The sequence below is a fragment of the Trypanosoma rangeli genome, assembly GCF_003719475.1.
Source record: "Trypanosoma rangeli strain AM80 chromosome Unknown Tra_15.4_contig_00029, whole genome shotgun sequence".
Taxonomy (NCBI): domain Eukaryota; phylum Euglenozoa; class Kinetoplastea; order Trypanosomatida; family Trypanosomatidae; genus Trypanosoma; species Trypanosoma rangeli.
In genome coordinates, this window is record NW_021705773.1 from 32,532 (window position 1) to 54,697 (window position 22,166).

At 51.3% G+C, this 22,166-nt stretch overlaps 6 protein-coding genes across 6 annotated transcripts, besides 10 other annotated features; all 6 read right to left on the reverse strand.

Moving 5' to 3' along the window:
* Nucleotides 1-27: a microsatellite.
* A 320-nt stretch (nt 28-347) lies between these two features.
* On the reverse strand, nt 348-1,046 carry TraAM80_01437 (uncharacterized protein; the record flags this gene model as incomplete). The annotated part of the gene is made up of 1 exon (XM_029378478.1): nt 348-1,046. One exon carries the CDS (start codon nt 1,044-1,046, stop codon nt 348-350), a length of 699 nt encoding a protein of 232 aa, XP_029241667.1.
* Nucleotides 1,047-1,362: 316 nt separating this feature from the next.
* Nucleotides 1,363-1,393: a sequence feature (A-rich).
* A 397-nt stretch (nt 1,394-1,790) lies between these two features.
* Nucleotides 1,791-1,812: a microsatellite.
* Nucleotides 1,813-1,967: 155 nt separating this feature from the next.
* Nucleotides 1,968-2,017: a sequence feature (A-rich).
* Nucleotides 2,018-3,124: 1,107 nt separating this feature from the next.
* On the reverse strand, nt 3,125-3,883 carry TraAM80_01438 (14-3-3 protein; the record flags this gene model as incomplete). The annotated part of the gene is made up of 1 exon (XM_029378479.1): nt 3,125-3,883. The coding sequence occupies one exon, from the start codon at nt 3,881-3,883 to the stop codon at nt 3,125-3,127; it is 759 nt and encodes a 252-aa protein (XP_029241668.1).
* A 53-nt stretch (nt 3,884-3,936) lies between these two features.
* Nucleotides 3,937-3,959: a microsatellite.
* Nucleotides 3,960-3,994: a microsatellite.
* Nucleotides 3,995-4,640: 646 nt separating this feature from the next.
* Nucleotides 4,641-4,667: a microsatellite.
* A 494-nt stretch (nt 4,668-5,161) lies between these two features.
* TraAM80_01439 (putative DNA repair and recombination protein,mitochondrial precursor) lies at nt 5,162-7,954 on the reverse strand (the record flags this gene model as incomplete). Its single annotated transcript, XM_029378480.1, has 1 exon — nt 5,162-7,954. The coding sequence occupies one exon, from the start codon at nt 7,952-7,954 to the stop codon at nt 5,162-5,164; it is 2,793 nt and encodes a 930-aa protein (XP_029241669.1).
* Nucleotides 7,955-9,057: 1,103 nt separating this feature from the next.
* On the reverse strand, nt 9,058-12,225 carry TraAM80_01440 (putative DNA repair and recombination protein,mitochondrial precursor; the record flags this gene model as incomplete). The annotated part of the gene is made up of 1 exon (XM_029378481.1): nt 9,058-12,225. The coding sequence occupies one exon, from the start codon at nt 12,223-12,225 to the stop codon at nt 9,058-9,060; it is 3,168 nt and encodes a 1,055-aa protein (XP_029241670.1).
* Nucleotides 12,226-12,829: 604 nt separating this feature from the next.
* Nucleotides 12,830-12,869: a microsatellite.
* Nucleotides 12,870-13,414: 545 nt separating this feature from the next.
* Nucleotides 13,415-13,495: a sequence feature (GA-rich).
* An 87-nt stretch (nt 13,496-13,582) lies between these two features.
* TraAM80_01441 (uncharacterized protein) lies at nt 13,583-16,288 on the reverse strand (the record flags this gene model as incomplete). The annotated part of the gene is made up of 1 exon (XM_029378482.1): nt 13,583-16,288. The coding sequence occupies one exon, from the start codon at nt 16,286-16,288 to the stop codon at nt 13,583-13,585; it is 2,706 nt and encodes a 901-aa protein (XP_029241671.1).
* A 206-nt stretch (nt 16,289-16,494) lies between these two features.
* Nucleotides 16,495-16,522: a microsatellite.
* Nucleotides 16,523-16,847: 325 nt separating this feature from the next.
* Nucleotides 16,848-21,905, reverse strand: TraAM80_01442 (uncharacterized protein; the record flags this gene model as incomplete). Its single annotated transcript, XM_029378483.1, has 1 exon — nt 16,848-21,905. The coding sequence occupies one exon, from the start codon at nt 21,903-21,905 to the stop codon at nt 16,848-16,850; it is 5,058 nt and encodes a 1,685-aa protein (XP_029241672.1).
* Between the last annotated feature and the right edge of the window lie 261 nt (nt 21,906-22,166).

Below are 22,166 nucleotides of genomic sequence, written 5' to 3' on the forward strand. Positions count from 1 at the left end.
AGAGAGAGAGAGAGAGAGAGAGAGAGATAGATAGATATGCACACCTCGAAAAAAAAAAGAAACGTATGTGTGCCTGTGGGTTTAAAACCACAAGAGACGAATGAACTTAGTCAATCTCACAACGGAGTTAGCACAAGGCCTTGGTATCCAGCTGAGGTTTGGAAAGCACGCATGCCAGCTAGCATCTTCGTGCCCCGGGATCCTTGTAGTTAGGCGTGTCCCCTCCTTCGCCTTTTCACACGCCCAAAATCAATTCCGTGTTCCAGAGTAAAAAAAAAAACCTTCCCGCACCCCGCTTTCCGATACATGGTCCGCGAGAGCTGCACCGCCAACGTCAACCACGACGCTTAAAACATGCAAAATAAGGTGCTACGTATCCTCTTCTTAAGTCGGTCGAGGTGGCTCACGACTACCGTCTCCGGCACCTCAAGCTCTTTCACTGCGTCCGCATGATGATCCTGAATGAGCTCGTTTACCTTGCCCTCAAGTGCCTCAACGCGCTTCAGCAGACAAGTCTCCTTTTCCTCAGCCGCGAGGGAGGCAGTGCTAATTTCAAAGAAAAGAGCAACAGCAAGAATAGAATAGACGATCAGCTCTATAAGAACCTCCGCTCCAGTTTTCACAAGGGGTCCCTCTTCAATGGATGGAGAGTATGCTGAACGAAACGCCTCCCACGAGCTCTGCATCGGGCGACCCAATAATAACCGACCAATCCTTTGCTTTCCTGAGGACCCACTCGGCGCTGTAGTTGTCTGCAACAATGAACGAGACCTCGGAGCCACCAGCAAACCCTTTTCATCTTCGCATGTCTTCGCAGCTGAGCGGCCTAGGCCCGCCATTGACCCATCGCCTCCGCGTGATCTGTCCTCCGCAACCCACTTTTCAACGACGAGAGAGATGCCCAGAGAGAACCGACCAAAGCCGATGCACACAGCACGCGTGACGGTTGCCTTGCGCTGGGCCCGGGAGACAATTGCCTTCACTACCGGCTTCGACAGCTGTCGAATGGCAAGAAAAAAAAACCTGAAGGCAGGAAGAGGCGGCATTCCCTTCCCTCTCCTGCTACGTTCCACTCACCTGCAGTGGTACGCGATCCAAACACACGTTCTCAATTTGAACAATGCAAAGAACAATATGCGTCTCTGCCTTGCACCCACCTTTCGGACTTACTTGCGGCCTACCACCACTGATTACAGCGTGCACAGATAGAAGAAGGGCAAATAGAGAAATATAGAAACAAAGAAGAAAGAGGGAAATAGAAATCAAGCGCCAAAGCGCAAGTAGATAAAATCAGATCACAAGAAGCAAGCATCACATGCACACAACAGAATGAACGAAACGGGTGGAGAAATACCATATTTTAAAAAAAGGAAAAAAAAAAACAATGAAAAAAGTCCTGGCATGGAACATCTTCCTCTCCGCCCTCACAGTCCTGCACGCAAAGGCACAACATGGCTGTACGGCAGTGGTGGTAAGTGCGCGCTTTCCTGCTGGGCACCTGGGAATAGGAGCAAACATTCCAAACGGAAAAAATAAATGTGGGAAAGGGGATAATTGACGGCAGCGGGAAGCCAGTGGGTGTGGAGGAAGCGACGCGGCACACAACCGACACATTTCGTGGAGGAGCGCATACACAACAGCCTCGCAGCAGCGGAGGTGAGGGGGCAAACAAAAAGGGATAATAAAGTAGCAGAGAGGAGGAAAAGGAAACGAAATAAAAAACACCAAAATAAGAAGAATAAAATCCTCCAACAAACAGCGGACTCAGCAGAACCACCAGCCGCCGCAAGCACACACGCACAAACACACACAAGCAAAAATAGAAAAAAAAAGGCGAGTCCATTCATTTGCTTCATTACTCCCACTGTTTCCTCGCCCTTTTATTCTCACCACCCCCTCGCGCTCTCGCTCCCCCCATTATGCCAGGACGGCGGATCTAACCACCGAAGAGAAGGGCAGGGGTGAAGAAACAAAAAGGAAAAAAAAGACTCTCACCAAAAACAACCACAAAAATAAATTGGGTGGATGAGCGCGCAGAGAAATCTCCCATCGCGTAGGCATGCACCCCCCCCCTTTTCTTTTTTTTTCATCCTCCTTTTCATTGTTTGTGCTTCACTGCCAACATTCTCCTACGACCCGTTTTGACTTTACTCCCCGTGTTCCCCACAATCTATTTCCGTTCTTCTCCTTTCCCCGCCTGTGTTCGCTGCAGTCCCCTGCCCCCCTCCCATCCATAATTGCCCTCTTCCCCTCATCCCAGCGTCCATATGTCCCACAAACACCGTACACAAACGGTCGTTGCACCTGTGGAAGCAAAACAAAACTGTTTTCTATAATATACTTCCCCAACCGCTCCGCAAAACAGATGACAAACACACGCAAGCAGCAAAAAAAAAACGAGTTAAAAGCAGACAGGTAAACTCAAGAGAATCGGGAATGAGTCTAAGAAAACGCCATGAATCAAATCAATATGATCTTTCCTGCTTTCCAGTGTCTTTGTGTTTCATTGGAATTATTTTTGTCGGCTTTTTTCGTTGTTTTTTTGCTTTTGTGTCCTCGGCTGCTGCATGCAGCAGCCTCGCACTTCACAGGCATCGTTCGTGTACTCCCTTTCACATGTTGGCTTTCATCGCACCCCACCTCTTATTCCTTCTCTCTACATCATTTCTCTTCCTCTCCCCCTCCACACTTGTCTTCTGCCCTCGTCGCATCCTCTCCATATATCTTCCAGTCTACATGCACACAACAACCTCAACCCTCCTCATGAATTGCCTTGAGGCGTGACTAGCTCCCTCACTTTCTTTTTCCTAAAAGAAGGCTTCCTCCTCTTTTGCATGCCATCCCTCCTTCATCTCTTACTCTTCCTTTGTTCCCTCATTTCCTCAGTTTTTTTTTTTTTTCCTACTGGATTTGAGTCGCACATGATGATAAATACGTGGGAACATTTTTTTTTCTTCATTTGTTGTTGTTGTTGAGTCATCTTCATTTTTTTTTTCCTTTTCAATTATTTCAACTCTATTTTTTCCCCCACAACGTTGCTTTTTTTTTTTTCCTTGCTGTCAGTTTTATGATGGGATGGCACGCCAACGCCATTCTCCAATGCGCCTCCAGCTCTCTGCCCACACTACTCGAGCTCCTCCATGGCGGTGCCGTCGTCGCGTCCCTCCGGGTGGGCGTCCTCTGTCCAGAGCGCGAGGTTGTCACGGAGGAGCTGCATGATGAGGGCGGCCTCCTTGTGCTGCTCCTCGTCGAGCACGCTGGGGTCGCTGAGGGCCTCCTCGAAGGCCTGACGTGCCAGCTGACAGCCGCGGTCCGGGCTCTTGAGGATCTCGTAGTAAAAGACGGAGAAGTTTAGTGCGAGGCCAAGCCGGATTGGGCTCGTGGGCTTAAGCGAGGAGTTGTACTGCATCGCCTGCGTGTACGCCTCCAGCGCCTTGTTCTTCTGCTCCTCTGTGTTTGTTTCAATCTCGGCGTAGTAGCGGTGATAGTCGCCCTTCATCTTGAGGTAGTACACCTTCGTCTCCTCTGTGTCTGCGTTGGGCAGAAGATGCTTATCGATAAGATCCAGTATATCGGAGCAGATTTCACTCAACTCCTTCTCGATCTGCTTCTTGAAGCCCTTGATGAGGGTGACGTTCTTGTCCTTCTTTATATCCTCCTTCTGCTCGAGGGCGGTGATACTGCGCCAACACGCCCGGCGGGCCCCAATAACGTTCTTGTACGCCACTGAGAGTAGGTTGCGCTCCTCCGAAGAGAGCACGGGGCTGTGCTTTACCACGCGCTTCATGCACACAATAATCTCATCATAGCGCTCGCACTGCTCCGCGACCTTCGCCATGATGATAAGCTGCTCGCGCTTCTCAGGGATAATAAATGCAGACATCTGACCTTTTTCCTTTTTCCGGTCACCCGTTTCCTGTCTTCCTTCGTTGCTTCTTGTTTGTTTGTTTGTGTGCGTATATATATATATATATATTATATTATATTATATTATTTGTTTTGTATGCCGTTGAAACAACAAAGGCAAAAAAAAACTTTTTTTTTGCTGCTTCCAACGTGCGGCAGACCAGTGAAGCGACGAGACAGAAAACGTGTGAGAAGGGAGCGGGAGGCGCTGGTGGCGGTGTGCCCATGCACAAATGCCAAGACATCACCAGTTACCGGTGGGGTGCGAGGAACCCGCAAATTATGGTGTCTTCGAGCAGAGACACACAAATACCCACAGAGGGAAAACCAAAGAGAAAGAGAGATAAAGAGAGGGCGCTAACACGGCAACGCAGACGTGCACTGATGAATTTCGCTCCTCACACGCCTTTTCACTGCCTCTCACAATTGTTGTTAATGTCCCCAGAGTGACATTCAACACACCGACTTCTTCGGCGTGCCTTCGCCGTGGGACTGGAGACGTGCCCACATCTTCCACAGAAGACCCAAACCCAAACAAAAACAAAACATACCCCCTCCACACGCTACAAACACATGCAGCACTCGTGTGCTGCGTAAAAGGAGGGGAAATAAGACGTGTCTATGAGTTGTAACACCGGGCGAGCCGATGAGGAGATCCATGCTCAAAAATAAAGCGTATATATTGATATCCACAAAGGTCACACGAGTGATATTCGAAGTGTGAAAGTCAATAAACAAACAAACACACACATGCACACACAAAATACCCTGAGATGGAAAATAAATAAATAAGCGACAGTGCCAAAAAAAAAAAGCAAACGGAAGAGAAGGGACGAAACATCACGTGGCACAATCAAACTCTTTGTCGTGCAGATGGTAGTCTTTCCTCGTGCTTTCCCTCTACTAGCTGACTTCGTGTCACTCGTTTTCTAGCACTCTAAACAGTAAACAAAACAGAGAGGATTGTGGTGAAAGTGGCATACATAATATTTTGGTGGTGCTCTATGCTGAGAGCGCGGGTGTCGTTTCATAGTGATGTGCCTCGCCCACCGTGTACTCTGTGGGTCACGGCGACGTTCACAGAGTATACGGTGGCGAGGTGCCAGTCACGGCGGGAGCTTTCCCCACCCTCCATAACGCACCCTCCCCCCCCATTTGGGATCGAAAACAAAACAAGATAAGGGGGAATGAATAATAATTCAATGATAATAATTAGAAAAAAAAACAAGAGGGATAAACATGTGCATTTGTGCTTCTATAAAACGTGTTCCACCGCCGTGGTGTCGTCAATATCGTCGGTGTTGCCAGCTGCCGTGACGGGTTGAGACTTTTGACGATTTGCTTGCAACTTCGCGGCACGCTCCGTGCACTTGATAAGCTTCCGCATCCGGCGCGCTACAAGCACCGAGTGCTCTAATGTACCCTTCACCGGCGTCACCAACTTCGCTCCTTCACCATCGGTCCCATTCCCCCCATTCAAGGTAGCTCCAGCGAGCAGGTGACTGAGCGAGGCGCCTCTGCGTCGAAGGTTGTAAATAGTGTCGTTGCAGCGCTTCCATGAAGAGACATGAAAGTTCGCGGTTGGCGGCAACTCCTGTACAACAGGAAGCTTGCGATCGAACTCCACGCAACCCTTATTGGCGATCACCATGCTGGGCTGAAAGGATGACATACTAAGCTGATCCGGGTTCCTCACACGACTCATGGCAACATACAACAGGTGCTCACAGGGCCACATGCGGGAGAGCTCAAGGTGCACGCGCCCCACCAAGGTCAGCCCTTGCACCTTATGCACGGTAAAGGCGTAGGCAAGGCACAGCGGCAACGCCACACTACTCAGGCTGTAGTAATTTGTGATTGGCCCACCCCCAACATTGAACTCCCAGGGAGGAACAACAATGGTGCTCCCACTGTGAAACCGCACGACAGGCAACAAGGGGACCTGCATTCCACACTCCGTCATACAGAAAATTCGGTAGCGCTCCACACAGTTGTCCACGCGATCACAGCGAAGAAAACTTGGAATATTCTCAAGAGCGCATTCTACAAAGTCCACCACGGTGCCAATACTTCCGTTCACTAGGCGTGAGGAAAGATTTGCACGCAGCAAGACACGGCACCCCTTCTTGAATGTTACCGGTTGCGCAATCGGATGTTTCTGCATTAATTTTTGAAGGTATTCCTCGATTTCGGGGGTGTGCATGCCGTCACCATTCGGCAGAATCTCCGTCACGGTCGCGCCAAGCTCCAAGTCGTTGATGAGGCCTGCAACCTCCAGGAATCGTTCACGCATTGCATCACGCCATGCGGCACTCTCTCCCTGTGGAAGGCAAACACGCATTGCATGCCCATCCTCATACACGCGGTAGAGGCAAAGCAGTGAGGACTTGGGCATGTCTAGCGTCGCCTGAAGAAGCGAACGCACATGTTTTGAGAACTCTTCTTCGCTGAAGTCAGGCTTCGTGCGCAGCAGGACTGTAGCCGTGGCATCACACTTAAGAGTTGTAATACCCGTCTCTGGCACCAGCATAATGGCGTCCCCGGGAAGTCGCTGTAACTCCCGTTCATTCGCCACGTGAACTTCCTTGTTTGTAGGAAGCAGATTCACCGCCGACTCCACCATTGTTCCTGCGGGGAGCTGTTGCACGGACCGCAAAAGGCCGTCTGAAACAACACCTAGACGCAGTTCCTGTAACGCCTTTGCAAACATGCTGTCCGGTGCCTGTCGGACCTGTGTCTCGAGACGCAGCTTTACAAACGAGTCGTGAAACAGCTTGGAGGTGATAATAGAGGCTTCGTTGATCACCCCAAGCTGTAGAAAGTCCCCACAAAGAATAATTTGTACCCCTCCAAAGGGGATATCAGGCGTCCCCGCCTCCTCGCGCAATGTCCGGTCAAACTCCTCAAACACTCGCTTCGAAAGCATGGATACCTCGTCCACAATAATAACATCGTAGTCTAACAAGTGGCGTTTTCGCAGAAACTCTCCCTGTGAGGAGACACCCAATGTGTGGTGGAATGTGGAGCCGCCAATGTGGCACCCAGCGACCCCGGTTGTGGCTGTCATTGCGACACGTAGGCGTTCCGCCTGCAGTCGATGATTCAGAGCACGTATTAAGACCGTCTTTCCTGTACCTGCACTCCCACCAATGTACATCAGGTGTCCCTTCAGGGCGAGCTCAATCACGTGTTTCTGCTCCTCGTTCAATTCCACCGCCTGCAGATCATCAGTGGGACGGTCTAAGACATCATCGATGTCACCGCTACCCACAGCGTTAATAATGTCAGCATAGCGGTTATGTGCCAAGTTATTAATTTTCACCTGGATCATCTGCTGAATCGCCTCTGCAGGGTCCATGATAGCGCGGTTTCGAAGAATAACACCTAAAGCACGTATGATAGAAACTGGCCAGTGCGCCGGAAGCGTCGCCGTCCCGTTGCGCATTTTTTGCGCGAGCTGGCGAAGCACCTCGGGCTTCTCCAAATATACCTGTCGCTTCTCATTGACACCAAACCCTATGCTCTTAAGGCACAGCATTGATGGGGATAACTCCGAGGTCATACGCCCAGTGAGCGCATTATACACCAGCGTAGACTCCGCAAACTGCTGCATGGTGTTGCTTACCGGTGGCAACATCTCAATCTCTTGTTTTGGCGCCCGAGATGAGGCTTCCAAAAGCCCCACTTCCTCCTGTTTTCCCGCAAGCCGCTTCTGCTTAAGCTGCGAAGACGCTAGGGCAACAGTCTGCAGCGTTGGCTGTGGTAGCTGAAGTTTGTGTTTGTTCCCTGGTTTCAGCTGGACATCTGCGACGCTTTCAACGGCAATCGGGAGTTTAACACGTCGCTTAGCAGCATTTTTAGCCTTTAGTGAAGACGACTTCGGCTGCTTCTCACACATAAAGCGTCGCGCAGTGCACATCGGGTGTATGTCACAGCTGGGAGACGTTGTGGATGGATGACGGAGACACGCATAGCCCTTGTAGCCCGTCAGTACTACTCTCGTCGCGACCCCTGCGCACAGCCATGGCGAGACAAAGCGGCGCAGCATCGCAGTGAGGGTGACGAGGTGGTGAGGCGACGGAGGGCAGACAATTCAATCAAAGCCACAAACAGCAGGAAGACCAACGAAGGGCAATATTTTTTTAGAAAAGAAACGTGTGCCTCAGTGAGAGGGAGGGAGGAGGGAAGTCCTGTTCTATTTTGAAAACGCAGTACTCGTTCCCTTTGTTGTTTGTTTTTGTTTTTGTTTTCCCTTCCGTTTCTAAGCAGCCCCTCTCGGCCTTTCACCTCAAGGCAACCTCTATGCCCTTCGGAAAGAGGGGAACAGCAGCTACAACAGACAACGAAAGGGCAGACGAGATGCGCATGTGTGTATGTGTAAAACCGACACACACAGAAAGAGATAAAGGAAGAGGCAGGAAAAATTATTAAAAGCAGACGAGCATGAAAAAAAAAAAAAACTGAATGCACGCAGTTGGATCGTTAGTAGTGTCATGACATCATCCGTATGAGCTTGTCGATGCGTAAGAAAGACAGGGTTCAATAGTCTAAGCTTTACTTTTCCCCTGAATACAACACAGGAGGAAAACATGTATACTTTAGTTTTCCATGGAGGTATGTATCGGCGTGTTGTTGTTATTATTCTTCTCTCCTTTTTGTTTGTTTGTTTTCCATAACGACCGCAACGAGTTCATTGGGGTAAGCAGCAGCGGGTCCAAGGCGACTCCGCAGCATTGCCCATTAGTCCTCAAATAAACTAACGAAACGGAGGTGCTGAAAGCGCCTTTAGCCCGCCTCACCGCGGTGAAGCAGCGACAGCTGGGACGAGGAGGCCTCCCACACTTTGCCCCGCGTGGCGCCACCCCCACAGCAATAAGTTGGAGAACACACACGAACAAAACAAAACAAAAAAAAAGTTTTGTGGCTTGGACTTGTTCGCGTCCAACCTCCACAAGACTCGGTCATCCCCTCGCGCAAGCCCTCAACAAAAGCAATAAGGCAATACAAACAAACACACCCACTCTATGGTTTCACCCAACGCACCTCCGCAGGCATGAAAGCGGTGTTTGGTTTTGTGCACAAATGCGCACGCAACAAAGTGAAAGGCGGTGGTATTTACTTCCAGATCTTTGGCATGCGGTGGCGCCACCCTCAACGGCCAGCAGGCACAACGCTGACTCGTCTCCTTAAAAAGCCTCTTTGTGCGCCAGCATTGTCGTGTTTCGCGTGTTTCTTCGACATTTGCTTCTGACGGAGAGCCAGCTTGCGTCTACTTGGAACACGGCGCCATGTGGCCTGAAAAAAGTGTGGCAAGACGCGCACCCCCTCAACGCATGGCAGAGACTCATCAAAGAGCAAACACTCCGTGGCGCAGCGAACCAAATCTCTGTGAAATGAAGACACCGTCAGCTGATCCGGGTTCCTCACACGACTCATGGCAACATACAACAGGTGCTCACAGGGCCACATGCGGGAGAGCTCAAGGTGCACGCGCCCCACCAAGGTCAGCCCTTGCACCTTATGCACGGTAAAGGCGTAGGCAAGGCACAGCGGAAACGCCACAATACCCATGTGATAATGGTTTGTATTCGATAATCCCCCAACAAAAAAGGTCGTGGGTGGAACAACGATCACTCTGTCTCCACCAAAGTCCACTTTAGGAGCCAAAGCGACGGGAAAACTGTGCTCATACTGAAGGAACTCGGTGTAACTATCCACGGCCTCTAGCCGCCCAAATTTAGTGAGATACCGCGGTAGATTGTCCAGTTTCAACTCCGTAAACCCCACCACGACGCCAAGGCTGCCGTTCACAAGACCTGGGGAGAGGTTGGTGCGAAGCATTACTTTTACACCCTTCTTGAGTCCAAGCGGTGACATCATGGGGGAGTTCTTCGCGTACTGGGTCAGACTGTACTCGTCGACGTCAGTGTGCAGACCATCAGGTGACGCCACAATTTCCCTCAGGTAGACTCCTAACCCTTGCACCGGGAGCCATGTCTCCAGGTTACGCAGGTGACACGCAAGCTCGTGTTCATCCTTCTCATTTAGTTCATGCGGAATGCGCACCCGGAACACAAAAGCGTCCACAAACAACTTGTAGAGGACAACATGCCGTTGACCTAAAAGCGATATTGTCAGACTGGAGGCATTTGGTACTTTTTGCACAAATTCAAACACATACTGCTCCAACGCCACAAACAATTTATTCTTGTCCAAGGCGGTTGCGTCTCCGTGCTGCACAGCTAGTATATACGTTGCCGTCCATCGGCCAGACAGCGACGGTGACTGGAGCTGAGCTGGAAGCACCACAAGCTCCCCAGGCAACTTCTCCAACTCGGCCTGGTTAATTGCATCAACCTCCTTGTTTGTGGGGAGAAGCTTTACTGCGGATTCTTCATTCGTCATCATGGCCTTCGCACTCTCTCCAGGCGACAAGAACGTGATCGTGTCCTGCAGGTCATGCGGGACGTTACCACGACGCAGTTCCTGTAGCTGTCGCACAAATTGCTCATTCCCCAACTGCCGCACCACCTGTCGCAGTTTAAGCATCGCAAAGTATCGTCGAAACACTGCGGAGTGTACGAGGGGCAGCGAGGCTATTGCACCAAGCTGCAGGAAGTCCCCTGAACAAATCACCTGCACCCCGCCGAAGGGTAAATCCACACTGTTTGCTCGCCGAAGTTGGTACTCGAGCGATTCAAATAGTTCCCTCGACAACATTGATACTTCGTCCACAATAATCACATCAAACGCACGCAATTCGCCCCGACGTGTACATTCGCCATGCATATTCACTCCAAAACAGTGATGCAGCGTCACACCATCAATTCGCGTCGCCGCAATACCGGTCGTTGCCGTCATGGCAACCGAGAGACCCTGACGCACCAGCTCTTGCCTAATCACACGCAGCAGCAGCGACTTGCCCGTACCAGCCCCTCCTCCAATGTATGTGTTGTGTCCTTCAAGAACAAAATCCACAACACGCTGCTGCTCTGCATTCAAATCTTGATACGTAAATAACCGTTCCTCCAGTAACATACTGCTGCTCGAACTGGCCTCATCGCTGGAGGAGCCATCTCGGCTCCCCATGGTGTCATCATTTGATACAACTCCGGCGCCACTGCGGGTTTTGGCTCGTTGGTAGTGTGTACGAAGTAAACACCGAACTTCCTCCACCACCGCCGCTGCCGCCTCTTCTCTCGCTCTTGTGCGTATAAGAACATACTGTACCTGTCGGAAAAGAGAGCTCCGCCACAACGCCGGCCAACTCACCTGCTTCATCAGGAGTTTGCTTCGCAACTCAAGAAGAGCGGCAGGGTCCACCACGTCAAGCTCTTGTGACTCTTGGGAGACACCAATGCCCAACACCACCAAAGCTCGTATGCTCGCGGCGGAGCGTTTCACTACACGGTGCGTAAAAACATTGTACACAAGAGCATCCCCGTCGTGCTGACTTCTCCCCCTTGTAGTCGTCACTGTATTTGGGAAAGCGGAAGGATGGATGCGTGCCAGCTCTTCATGCTGTTTGCTTTCTCCACCTAAAACGGTCATGACTGACGCATTCTGCGCCTGATCAATGCCCTCATCGCATCGCTGTTCGTACATTTGATTTTGGTCATTCTCCTGCCGTGCCCCGCTAAGTGCAGCCGCGGATTCACGAGAACCCAACCGAGTCGTAGTCGAGACCGAGGAACCACCTCCACCTGAGGCGTCGACTAAGTCAGCGGTACAACTGCATGGTCTCAGCCTTCCACCGTTACCGTTGCACGCCGCCCTGCTAACAGGCTTCACAGAGCGCCAAACCTTACATATTAGACGCGGTTTCCGGCTTCTCCCTTCCTGTTTTGTCTTATCCTGCTCCTCCCGCTTATCTTGCCGCTCGAGTGCCTCGGCCCGCGTTGAGGCGGTAAGGCATGTGCTGTCAGCCATACAGTTGTCACGCGTTGCCATGCCTCGGCGCTGGTGCTGCAGAGGCGCATTGCCACACCTCATTCCTAGCGTGAGTTGCTGCTGCTGCCGCCACCCCCACCCGCAGTGACGATGTGTGTGCACACCAACGACCCTGGCCAATGACTCCGCCCCCGATGAAGCGGTAGTGACGTGCGGCGCCCCTCCCTCTGTTAGGGAAGGGACGTACGAGAGGAGGGCAGTGGGGACAAAACACTTCGATACAGGCGACAAACACGGTATTGCAACCTCGCGGCAAATAAGGACGTGTGGCAGGGGGTCGTTAACTCCACGGCGGCCGAAGCACGCCACGCGCGCCAACAGGCTTGTGTATTTTACGGCCGTTGATGCAAGCGGCGACAACTGAGTCATGCACGCAAAATTCCACGTCCTCTTTCTTTTTCGTCCTCTCCTTGTCTCACTCCCTCTCTGTGCTTCCTTTTCCTTTTTTTCCCCACTCACACACTCCTCCCGTACACCCCTTCTATTCCTAACAGCAGGGACTTAAAACAGTCACACACACACACACGTCGTCAGTTTCGTTAATCTTTTCTATGTTCAAATTATTTACCCTTACCTCAGCCAACACACTGTTCCCCCGCCTCTCTCTGTATGTGTGTGTTCACGACTGTGGCTCGGATCCTTCTTCGATGAACTCTCAAAACTATCTATGTAGGGAGGCCTCTATGAAAACCAAATTTTTTTAAAATGCCTTTCCCCGCCTCTTATAATAAATTCTATTTTATGTCCGTAATACGTGTGACGAAATACCTTGTGTAGTCACGAACACCCTTTCTCTGATCTATGTCTCACCGCTGAGGCGCCCAACGGAGCTTCAGCCCTCCCTACCCCCTCCCGCCACTCGCTTTCACCCAAACGCTGTGGTGATTTAAGAAGGGCGGGAGGAGGGTGTCGCTACACCTCCTGTGCTGCCCCCGCCCCAACCTGCGCTCTCTCTTGCCGCTTATCGCTACGGGGCGGTGGTGGTGGTGGTAGCGGTGGCGTGTGATCGTTGTAGCGAAGGTAGAGACACCTCGTCCCTTTTCCTTCCGCTGTTCCTGAGCCGCGTTGGTCTGTGCTCCGCTCGCCGCAGATTCCGCGTAAAATATGAACCCCTTTGAATGGACGGCAAAACCGTCGCCAAACGTCGTTCCCCTTCCGTCGGTCTTCTGCGGCGCCCCCCGTCTGCAGTTGTTGTTTGTGCATGAGGCGCCGCGTTACGTGGCACACAAACACAGAAAAACAAAAGGAAGAAGTAACAGTAAAATCATATGTATGCAAACATCTATTTCTGCAACTCGCCCAAGCAACGACAGCGGTCACACACAAAACAGCACAAAAAGAACTCCGTACACTCTCTCTCTCACACACATACACACGTAAGAAAGGACGCACTTGCGGTGGGAGCGCATCAAAAACAACTCCGCACACACCGGCCTCCGTGAGAAGGCGACTGGCGCAGGCAAAGTGCGGACGGCGAGGTCTTCGACAAGACCCACGGAGGAGCTGGCACCGCGTCCATTTGGGGAGGACCGCGTCGCACAATCAGCAAACCCGCACGAAAAAAAAAAAAAAACATTTACCCCCCAAATTGAAAAACAGAAAAAAAAGGCAAAAAAAAAAAAAAAAAACTAGAAAAAAAGGGGAGAGGGTAAAGACGTTTATCCACGAACTTTTTTTCTTCCCTTTTCTTCCTTCTTCTTCACGCGACCAGCGCACCGGCTTTGCGTCACAAACTGTTTTTCCTGGCAGCCGCTTGCTGCTTGATGAACTCCACCATGTTTGCCGCGTTTTCCAACTGGAGCACAAGCGCGGCATCAACGACTATATTCGGAATAGAGCCGCCAGGATCCGCCGCCGCGCATCGCACGAGGCGAACGCCCCGAACCCCCTGCTCATCCTCCACCTCCTCCGCCAAGACACCAAAGAGAAACACACGTCCTCTACAATACTTGGGCGTTGTTTGAAACTCCTTCGCTGCGTCCTCGCCAACGCACAAAAGCACAGAACCCTCGCACACCCCGTTCATGGGCGGAAGCCCAAGTGCGACGCATTCGGCCAGACCAAAGTAGTACGCGGTCGTTGCACGTGTTACTACCTCACGTGCTGCCACTCCCCACATCGGAGCGTGAAACGTTGTGCGAAGCACCATTACAGCCTCAGAAACCTTCTTAAGCACCACCTGGCTCTCAATGCTCCTGTCCAGCTTTGGTGCAAGACTCAAATCGTTCACAACGGCCTCCACATCGCCCAGTGTCGCACCAGGAATAAATGAAATTGTCCTCATCGCCTTTCTATCTGACCACGGGGTTCTCGTTGTCCAGAGAGTGATACCTTTTTTCTCTGAATGCAACTTCCATTCACGCAGAAACAGCTCTTGTACAAAGCGCCTTGCAATCCGTTCCACCTCCGTGTCAGGTGGAGTCGTTTTGAGAGTCAGCATCCCTGCGTTTTCCCAAGCGTCGGTTTCCTTGTTTGACGTTGCGTTGCCACAAGACGGCGAGTGACGGATGATAGGATCAAAGTCCCTCGCGTTGACATACGGACGCACAATATTTTGCTTGGGACCAATTTTACCCAGCAGCGTCATAATTGCCTCGGCCTTCTCAACTTGCTGTTTGTTAATGTAGGCATGAAATCGATTGGGAATGCGGCCTTTGGGGTCCACGTCGTAGCAGACATGAAGCGTCAGGGAGCCATCTGCCTCCTCAAGACCCATAATAAGGTAAATGTGTGCCGCTGCACGCTCATAGACCTCCGAGGTCGGTGCGGGTGGAAGTGCGACAACAACGTCATCCGCACACGCCACCCCACACTGGGCAAAAGCCAGCAACTCGTTGCCATCGTCGCGTCGCAGGCCAAGTGAATCCTGCTGCGACGGGGTAAAAAGGTTGGCGCAACTCACCCAATTCAGTACCTCTCGGCTGGAAACGCCCCACTGAGCCGCTTTGTAGCGTGTTAAAACCAACAACTCGTTTATGCCCAACATCGCCACGTTTGCCCGTTGGACCAGTAGTTTGTCGTACTGGTACGCGTAGGATGTTTTGGCATCTGTAAACTCTGGATCGTCTAGCAGCAAGTGTTGCAGTGTTCCTACATTCGCGTGTGGGACGTTAGCAATAAAAAGCACGGCTGCATTTTTGGAGTACATACTCTGCCTTTCCAACACCACAGCGCCGTTCGGACGCTTCTCTCGCACCTCCCAACCATTCGACACCGAGGCAAACGCGATGCAGCGAGTGATAATTGATGAAAAGGGTCCTTCCGGAGTCAGTTCATCGCGGAGGGCTTTCTTGCGTGCATCCAGCGCCGGTGGCGCCCTTTCCAGGTTCCCATCCACCACGAATTCCTTTCCCCCTTTTTCACCGTCCAGAAGAGTTTCTTCCTCCAAAATGACCTGTGTCTTGAAGGTGTGATTCTCAACGCTATCAAAAGGCATCTGTGGGTTCACCGCCTCCACGACGTGGAACACGCCGTTGTACATAAGCGATGCAGCCAGCATGGGGAGCAATGCACGCCCAAGCACCTCCACCAAATTCCACTCTGGAAAGAGGAGCGCCACCACGTGTTCCACCATGACAAGGGCAATAAGCGAGGCCACCACATGTCGAGGGCTGCGCCAACCGAGCAGCATTTCCAACCGACAACGTATTCGCCCGCCCCCCGCTAGCTCCCCGCTGTCCATTAATCGAAGGGGATACGTAAATCCAACCAAGAGCGTAATGATACAAAAAAGTGGGAACTGCATCACACCGCACCTCGAAGCAATAACCAAGAAAAACAAATACAGAAGTGTGCCCAAGGGGTAAGTCCAACACCATAAATGCATTATACGAATAAGATAGACATCATAGACATCTAACAGCGGTTCTTGCTGCTTCAGTGGCTCCCGGTTTGGCGCCTCTTCTTCCTCTGGGACTCTGGAGAAGGGAGACAGGGAACAATAATTTCCTCCTTTTAGCAGCTCTCTATCACCGTCTGCTGTGAGCTCCATGTCCACTGTTGGCGTGCCAGCCGGCGTGGTAGAATCCGCGATGTGAGCGTACAGCTTTTTCCAGCTGTTTACCGTTAGGCCGTTACTCATGTCAGACAAGACGTACTTCCTCCATAACTGCGTAATTATTTCCCACTCGCGCATAATAGCTTGAGCATCGTCAGCGACGGCCAGCACCATCCGTGGTGGCGCATTTACCTCCTTTCGAGCCACACTTTGCCTCGCCGTGTCTGCCGCGTAGTCGAGCGGGTCGGATGAGTAAATAATTCGGTACTGCACAAGATCCGTGCTGCGGTATAACAGGCGATGTAAAAATTGTTTGTTTTTCTCGACTCCCTCGTCTGTGCGTTGCTGAACGCAGAGGCGGTCCTCAACACTGCCAACGAGAACTTTCCATGAAAGGTATGAGTAGGAGGAAGTTGGTCTCGAAAGAATCGTCATTTTTTTTTCTTCTTGTTTTGTCCTTTCCGTCCGCCTCGTTCTCACCTTTCCCCCTCTTACACACCTCACCGTTCTTCCCTCCTTGTGTGTATGCTGCTTTGCTTTACTCCTGCCACCCTGTTCCCACCGCAGGCAGAGCGAGATTAATAGAATAATTTAAAAACAAATGAAAAGTGACAAGCAAAATATATTATTATACATGTAATAACAACAAACAAACAAACAAACAAAAAAGATATATAGAAAACAGAGGGACAATACATTGACCCTTGCGCCTTAGGTGGTCAAGGATCCAAAGACAAAATAGAATACAGCAAAAAAACAAGGACGGAATAAAGAAAATACACAAGACTCCGTACCGCGTTCTGCTTCAATTCATTGTACATCACTTCCACCATCATTTCATAACAGTTGGAGTAATGAGATGACGGAAAGAAAACAAAAAAAAAACATGCCACGTGTAAGTACCGTCTAGTGTATACGTATACCGTGCTTGCATGTGTGTGATGTTCTGGAGCAAGTAAAGAAAGGGAAGAGAGCGCAGTGCCTCGCTCCATGTTTATACATCCTTCCTTAACGCTGGCTTCTCTACTGAGAGGATGGCAGCTAAGGCGTCATTGCGCTGGGCCAGTGGTCGCAGGAGGCCACGACGCAAAAATGTTTCCAGCCGTTGATCAAATGGTATCAGTGGATTTGGCTGTTTGAAGTGACACAACACGCAAAGAAATTCAATGAACCCATCATAGAGAAGCACGGCGGTTTCCTTCGATTTTCCTGTAGGCAACACAACATCCGGTACAGGGTCAACAATGCTGACGTTGGTGCGGCGGCGTTGTACCGGCATGTCACGTGGACGGGCATCTTGCTCGCGCCGTTTTTCTTCTGTGACTGCTTCACTGGTTTTCTTAGTGACACTAAAAGACAGAAAAAGTTCATAGATCAAATGCTGTGAGATATCTGTGCTTGTTAGCATTGCATCCCTCAGCATCTGCAGGAGTTGTTCCCGTTCCATCCCTGATACCCCGCAGACCTCCTTGCAGTATGAGTTAAAGAGCACCAACAGAGCCTTGTTCTGGCATATGAGAACCTGCTGAGTCTTCACGTTGGATCGGAGGCTCCGCATAACGCTCGATGGATCATCCGCGGTTTTCGTCAAGAGTATCGGTGCTATGTGCTTAAAGACAAGCTGTGTGAGGGCATCCGCAAGCCACACCACAGATCCTGCTTTCGATGTTATTGCATCACTCACTGGCGGGAACAGTTCATGCGCAAGGAGCACCACCGCCGCAAGAAATTCAGGGAAGTAGAGCACGCTTGTAAACGTTGGAAGCTGCTGCCAGCTCCCCACATCATAGAAGTCAGAGAACAGTCTCTCTTTCCGACTCCCCATCACTGCTTCCGTAACAAGGCAGAATATCCTCGTTAGTTGCTCCAGATCCAGCAGTGAATTTCCCGTATTTTCCGGGTTCACGAGGCCAAGGTCCAACCAAAGAAGGCGCCAACTGCCAAGATCTAAGACCGGCATCGCACACGACTCCGAAAGGCTACCGCGTTGTAAGAAAAGCTGTAAAAGGTCATTACCACATTTTCCAAAGGCGGACACCAACAACGACTTGTCAAGCTCAATAAATTCAGTCTCGCTGTTCCATGTTTCGCCGATCCCGGTACTGTTTTTTGCCAGAGTCCCTGCATTGATGGCCTCACGCACCGCCAACTCTCGCTGCTTGAATATATTCTGGACACATGAAATTTCCATTGAAAACACCCAATCACCGTCGCGCTCCAACCCAGCCTGCAAGGCCGCAGCTTGCGCCCGACGCCCGGTAAAAATGCCACGACTCAGTCCACTATATGTTCGTACTGGCACAAGACAGGAAACGATAATATGCCACCGGTGGGCCTCTAGCGAGCGATGCAGCGCAAGGCCGAGAGATCCAAGTATTTGGGCCAGTTCCGGAGAGTCAAACGCCACGTTTGGCCAAAAGTTGCCACGCAAGATAAAAGGATGTGCCATAGTGTTAATTAGGGGCTTGCAGTAACTCATAAAAAGTTGCCATGGTGTGCAATCTTCTTCCTCCAATTCCGCCAAAAACTTTCGTGCAATGGAGAGTTCCCCTTCTTCCGCCGGCAGTTTTTCTTTGGACGCGGTTTCCTTAAAGGCCGCGGCAATGCTGTCCTGATCTTGTTGCGAATAGGCTCCACCACTGAGGAGATACAACATTGCCTCTCGTTCAATCAATGCACTCTGAGATGCCTTATGGTTGAAGGGATGTGAAAAACGCACGTACAGGAGTGCAATAAAAGTGAGTGTTGCACTACGATCTCCCCGAGACAAGGCGTAGGGGTCAACAATTTCTAGCAACTCCACACGATCTACGGCCGGTAGTGGCACCATATCTGTCGCTTTCAGTGCAGCCTCGCGAAGAACGAGCATGCGCTTTCTTATATACTCATCCCCAAGCTGCTGTGCTCCTTCCATGAGTTCTGTTGCAAACTGCAGCAGCAACGACATACGCCCCGAGGGCTTAAGATTAAGCAGGTCACCAAAACACTCCGAGTAGGTCGGGAAAGGGGTTTCCAGCTGAACGTTCTGCTGCATCAACAGATTTCTTCGGTTCTCCGTGAAGCCCAGGTGCTCGGATGTCTTGCGCTTGAGTTCTGTGCCTGCATAATGTGCCGTAGCCGTTTTGTTTTGGTACCGTGGTAGCGCCAGGTAGAAGAGCAGCCGACTAAATAGCACCCCGTTGCGCACCTCATCTGAAAACAGATGAAATCGAGTTGAGAGGGCGCCCCCCTTCAAGTCGTCAAGAGACTCCAAATCTGCCAGACAGCCGTTTGCCCAGTCACGCAGAATTGTCTGCGCATCAGGCATATCACGCGTAGAGGCAATGACAATCGGTGCAATCTTTCCAAATAGTCGTTGCTCCTCTGTGGTGAGCTCCGCAGAGGCCCGCATCTCCGAGCCACTGTCGTTGCTCTGATCCTCATTATCATCCACGTAGTCTTGTCTCTGAATTCCTGGTGCCGACGCACCTCCACTCGTGCGTGACCCGTAGTAAACGTCCGTCGCTGTTTCCCCCATATGAGGAGGGCCACTATCGTTGCTGAGGCTCGTCCCTGACGTCACCATCTTGCGAGCAATGCGGCACTCATCCGCGTGCTCGGAGGCAGCTGTATGAGCACCACAGATATCCCCAACTATCCGCATGACAGTGCGCTGCCATGGCCTATGCCTCTGGCAACGCAATCGAGATTTGAGCCGCGTGATGCGTCGCTCCAGCTCTCGCACATCCAATTCCCTCTCCTGTAGAAGATTAGAACACTGCAGTCGCTGCTCTTCGGAGCGAAACAGACTCTCCTCGAGCTCGCGTGTTTTACTCTTTAGGCTGTTGTTATCACGCTCCAGTTTTTGCACAAGACGATTCTGAACGGCAATCTCTTGGCGCAAGTAACCACTGATTGTTTCCATCTCCTGCAGTTTTTTAAGCATGGCGTCAAAGGTTTTAAAGGCACGTTTATTGAAGGAGGAGGCATCAACGTCCTCGTCGCTTGCGGGCGAAACGGAAGTGATAAACGTTGTCCCCCGCAATGCTATTTCATCCGGATCTAGATTTTTTTCAGAAACCCCTTCCTTTGGTTCCAGAGCGGAGCCCGAAAGTGGTGCTTCCATGAGTGCTGTCTTAATCAAAAGTGACTTCCGTCGTGGGTTGACTATGGAGACGTCGGAGGCACCCGCATCGTCTGTCGTCGCATTGTCCCCATGCGGCGTCGCGGAGCCTGAGGCCACGGTGGACACAGGCGTCTTGCTTGCCTTCGTGTGCTGCGCCGTCTCGGCAAGCTTCAGGGCGACAAACCTGTTCTTGTTGAGGAGTGTGGCAGGGCAGTTTGCCAACCCTTCGTCCATGCCGGGAAAAAGTGAGATGCTGCGAGCGGCGTGCTGCGCCCCCGAGAAAAATGCATTGTACTTCATGTCGATGATATCCAGCTGGGCGGCGAATCGTCCTGCCTTTGCGGCGAGGCGCCACTCCCCAAAGGACTTCTGCAAGCGTATCACGTTGTAGAGGCGCCGCAACTTCTTCTCCAGAAGCCCCATTGTGTCCTCGCGCCGACGCTGCACAACTATAGCACGCCGCCACGTGCGCCACGCCCAACTCTTTAAAAATTTCTCCATATATCTCACGTCTTCCTTTGCCTGCTTAGTGGACGCAATCATGGCTCGTTGCCGCACAAGATTAAGAGGCAAGGCATACAGCTGCTCAACCTGTTCGCCAAAAGCCCCCGTCCTCGGTAAATGCCGCTCAAATAAGAAAAATTTTTCATATACATGCGGCAACACATATCGAGTGTAAAGCTGCAGTGCCCAAGTCATACCGGGCAGCATGGATTTCGTCTGATCAAGGATGCGCCACAGCAAAGTGACAGCAAATGCGGTTTCAGCCTCGAGCATAGGCTTAAAGCAGCGTTCCTCGGGAATAGATACAACTGGCAGACACAATCCCGTTGAATCATCATCGCTGGAATGTTTTTTTCCAGCCTCAATCAGCTCTAACTGGGATTCTAAAAGGAACCGAACATACTTGGTGCCTAGTGCTCGTGACTCCAGTGGAAGTTCAATGGTTTCCGTCGTGCCTGTCGTGTGACACCGCAGCAGCGACAAGAAATGTTGATGCAAACGACCAAGCACGCGACGAAAGGTTCTTTCATAGAGCTTCAATGGCATTATAATACCACGCTCTGAGCTTGAAAGAAGAAATGCCGAAGACGAAGACTCTCCTCTGCCATTCATAGCGACGTTTTTTTTCGTTCTTACCGTTGCTGGACTCAACTGCATTGGGGCCGACGCCGGTGAAGCTTGTGACTGCATCAGCTCCACGACACACTGCGCTTCCTCCTCAGTAAGAGCCTGCCGGAAGAAAGCCCACAGTGGACTTCGAAGTTCCTCCACAACAGCGGCAATCTCCGCCTCGTCTTGGCGGCACGCATTCCGCGCCTCCCACCACGAGAAGAGTAGTCGATTCGACTCGCGTTCTCTCTTCATCCACTGCGTCGCCTCCAGTGTGGACATTGCAAAACGTTTAGAATAGCCTCCCATGGCGTTTACCCCAGCAGCAATGCCCATGTTGGGTACCATTATTAGTTTCCTCTCGGGGGAAAACTCCTTTTCCTCCTCTGGAAAGATACACGGCTGCCTTGTCTCTGGATCATTGAGAAAAACAGGAAAAACATTGGATTGACAATCTACCGTCACCTTCGCAAGGCGCGCTGCCACTTCCTGCATGAGCTTCGGACGTCCCCATGCCGGTTGACTTGTCGCTGTGGCAGTAGCATTAGTTGTATGTGTTGTTGAGTTCACAGTCGTTGCCATTGTGTCACCAATTCCTGGAAACGCATACTGAGAAGATGACGGCATGTTTCTCAGCCTTGTATCGTTAGTAATTGACGGCGTGCCGCGACCCACGCCCACTTCAGGTTTCAACAGCACCGTTCTCTGCGTCCTGGCTGTCTTGCCGGTTTGCGTGGACGTCACGGGAACGGTGGGGATGAGCGCCTGCGGGCGGCGACAGCTCGTCCCATCGTCCTTCGCTTGTAGCGGTTGCTGTTGCAGCGGACTGCTCATTGATGACACACTTCACCTCAAACATGGATTGAAAGATAAGAAGAAGCAAGAGAAAGTGATGGGGAGGAGTTCATTCACCGGCAGAGGGCACACAAAGGCAGACGCATAGATAGAGACCTACCAAAGGGAGAGGGCAACAGAAAATTGCAGCAAGTTTTCATTCTCCGCTTTTCCGCTGGTTCCTTTTCTTTTGTTTTTTGTTTCTTCTCTCCATGTCTTCCCTCTCGACGAGAAATATTGAGCGCTGCTGCCACCAGTCAC